The following is a 1,322-nucleotide window of genomic DNA, read 5'->3' on the forward strand; positions in this document are numbered from 1 at the left end:
AACTGTGGAGTCAGACTGTGGTTCTCCTGTTATGCTTGTACGCTTCAACACAAAGGCCTGAATCCAGTGTGTTCCTCCGTTAGGGCACACCTTGTCCAGTGCAGCCCATGTCACTTCAGCAAGAATCCATGCTCTTCCCTCTTCTTTTTCAACCAAACTGCGCCAATAGGCATTATCCAAGGGAGGCTGGCAGTGCACACGTTTAGCCTTTGTCCTCCCCATCTTTCTACCACCTCGTCCCAGCCCTCCAGCCAGTAGTCACCATGAGGACCTTCCTGAATCCAAGACAACCTGAGACCCTTTCTCGTCTGCTGCAGTACATAAATACGTTCCCAAATGTGAAATAACTGAGGAAGTGTTAGACTTCCTATTCTATACAATTACTATAATAGAACAATTAATACCCTAAGAAAATAAGGCTGAACTTCTGAAAATTCCTGTTCTGTTTCACGTCTCTTGAATCTATTAGGAACAAGCAAATATGACAACGGTTTAGGTTCCCTGTGGCAATCAATAACATCAAACAAATTAACACTCCAAAAGATGATGCAACTGCTTACCTGGGAAGTCACACTGAGAATGGTGCAGTAACTTCCTTTCTGGGATTATGGTGTGTTTCAAATGACATAATGGGCAATTGCAGTTTTTCTCCAGCTGCTAATGATAAACTTGGCAATGAAGGATTTTTCAAAGCACCCACCTTGTTGAGGACATCTCGCTGGCAGCCAAGATAAAGATTGGGAAGAATTCGGGTTGGCCCAATGTTGGCAACAGGTAAGCAAGGCTGAGAAATGCAGGTAGGGACTAGAGTGGATTTTCCTTCACAGAGGCCAGGGAAACAACGAGAGAACTCAGCAAACCCACCTAAGAATAAACATTATAAAATTATGCCAGGCACAAAGGAAAAACCAGCCTTCTGTGAACAACTCAGCTACAACTGTTTAAAACAGAAAAATCAAATCCCTCAGATCCAGGTGGATACTGCACACATACACCCTTTGTATGAATATACACCAGCTGCTGGTGTATATTCTAACACGTCTGAAGCATATTCCAGCACTGAGCCTTGAGCCTGGGCTTGTAAGGCTCCAATAGGACCTTCAAGCCCTGAAGGCACTTCAGGCTACTTCCCCCTTTCTCAAACGTTCTCTTCATCTTCACATATTTTACAACATTGGCTCTCCACTCCCCACACGCCATGCAGACGTTTTTTGAGAACTATAAAGAAAATTTAAATTCAGTAGCAAGTAGCCAGGCCAATTATCCACAGAAGCAAAAAGGAGATATAAAAAATGTGAACTGAAGCTGAATGTCACTTCTTC

General features: G+C 43.4%; 1 protein-coding gene across 1 annotated transcript in view; it reads right to left on the bottom strand.

Moving 5' to 3' along the window:
* DUSP16 (dual specificity phosphatase 16) overlaps positions 1-1,322 on the bottom strand; it is a 115,415-nt gene that overhangs the window by 31,241 nt on the left and 82,852 nt on the right. The window contains exon 4 of the mRNA XM_012655786.1: positions 701-864. Within this exon, the coding sequence (XP_012511240.1) occupies positions 701-864 (164 nt within the window). The remainder of the gene's footprint in view (positions 1-700; positions 865-1,322) is intronic.

This window comes from Propithecus coquereli, unplaced genomic scaffold, assembly GCF_000956105.1.
Source record: "Propithecus coquereli isolate 6110/MARCELLA unplaced genomic scaffold, Pcoq_1.0 Scaffold487, whole genome shotgun sequence".
Classification (NCBI taxonomy): Eukaryota; Metazoa; Chordata; class Mammalia; order Primates; family Indriidae; genus Propithecus; species Propithecus coquereli.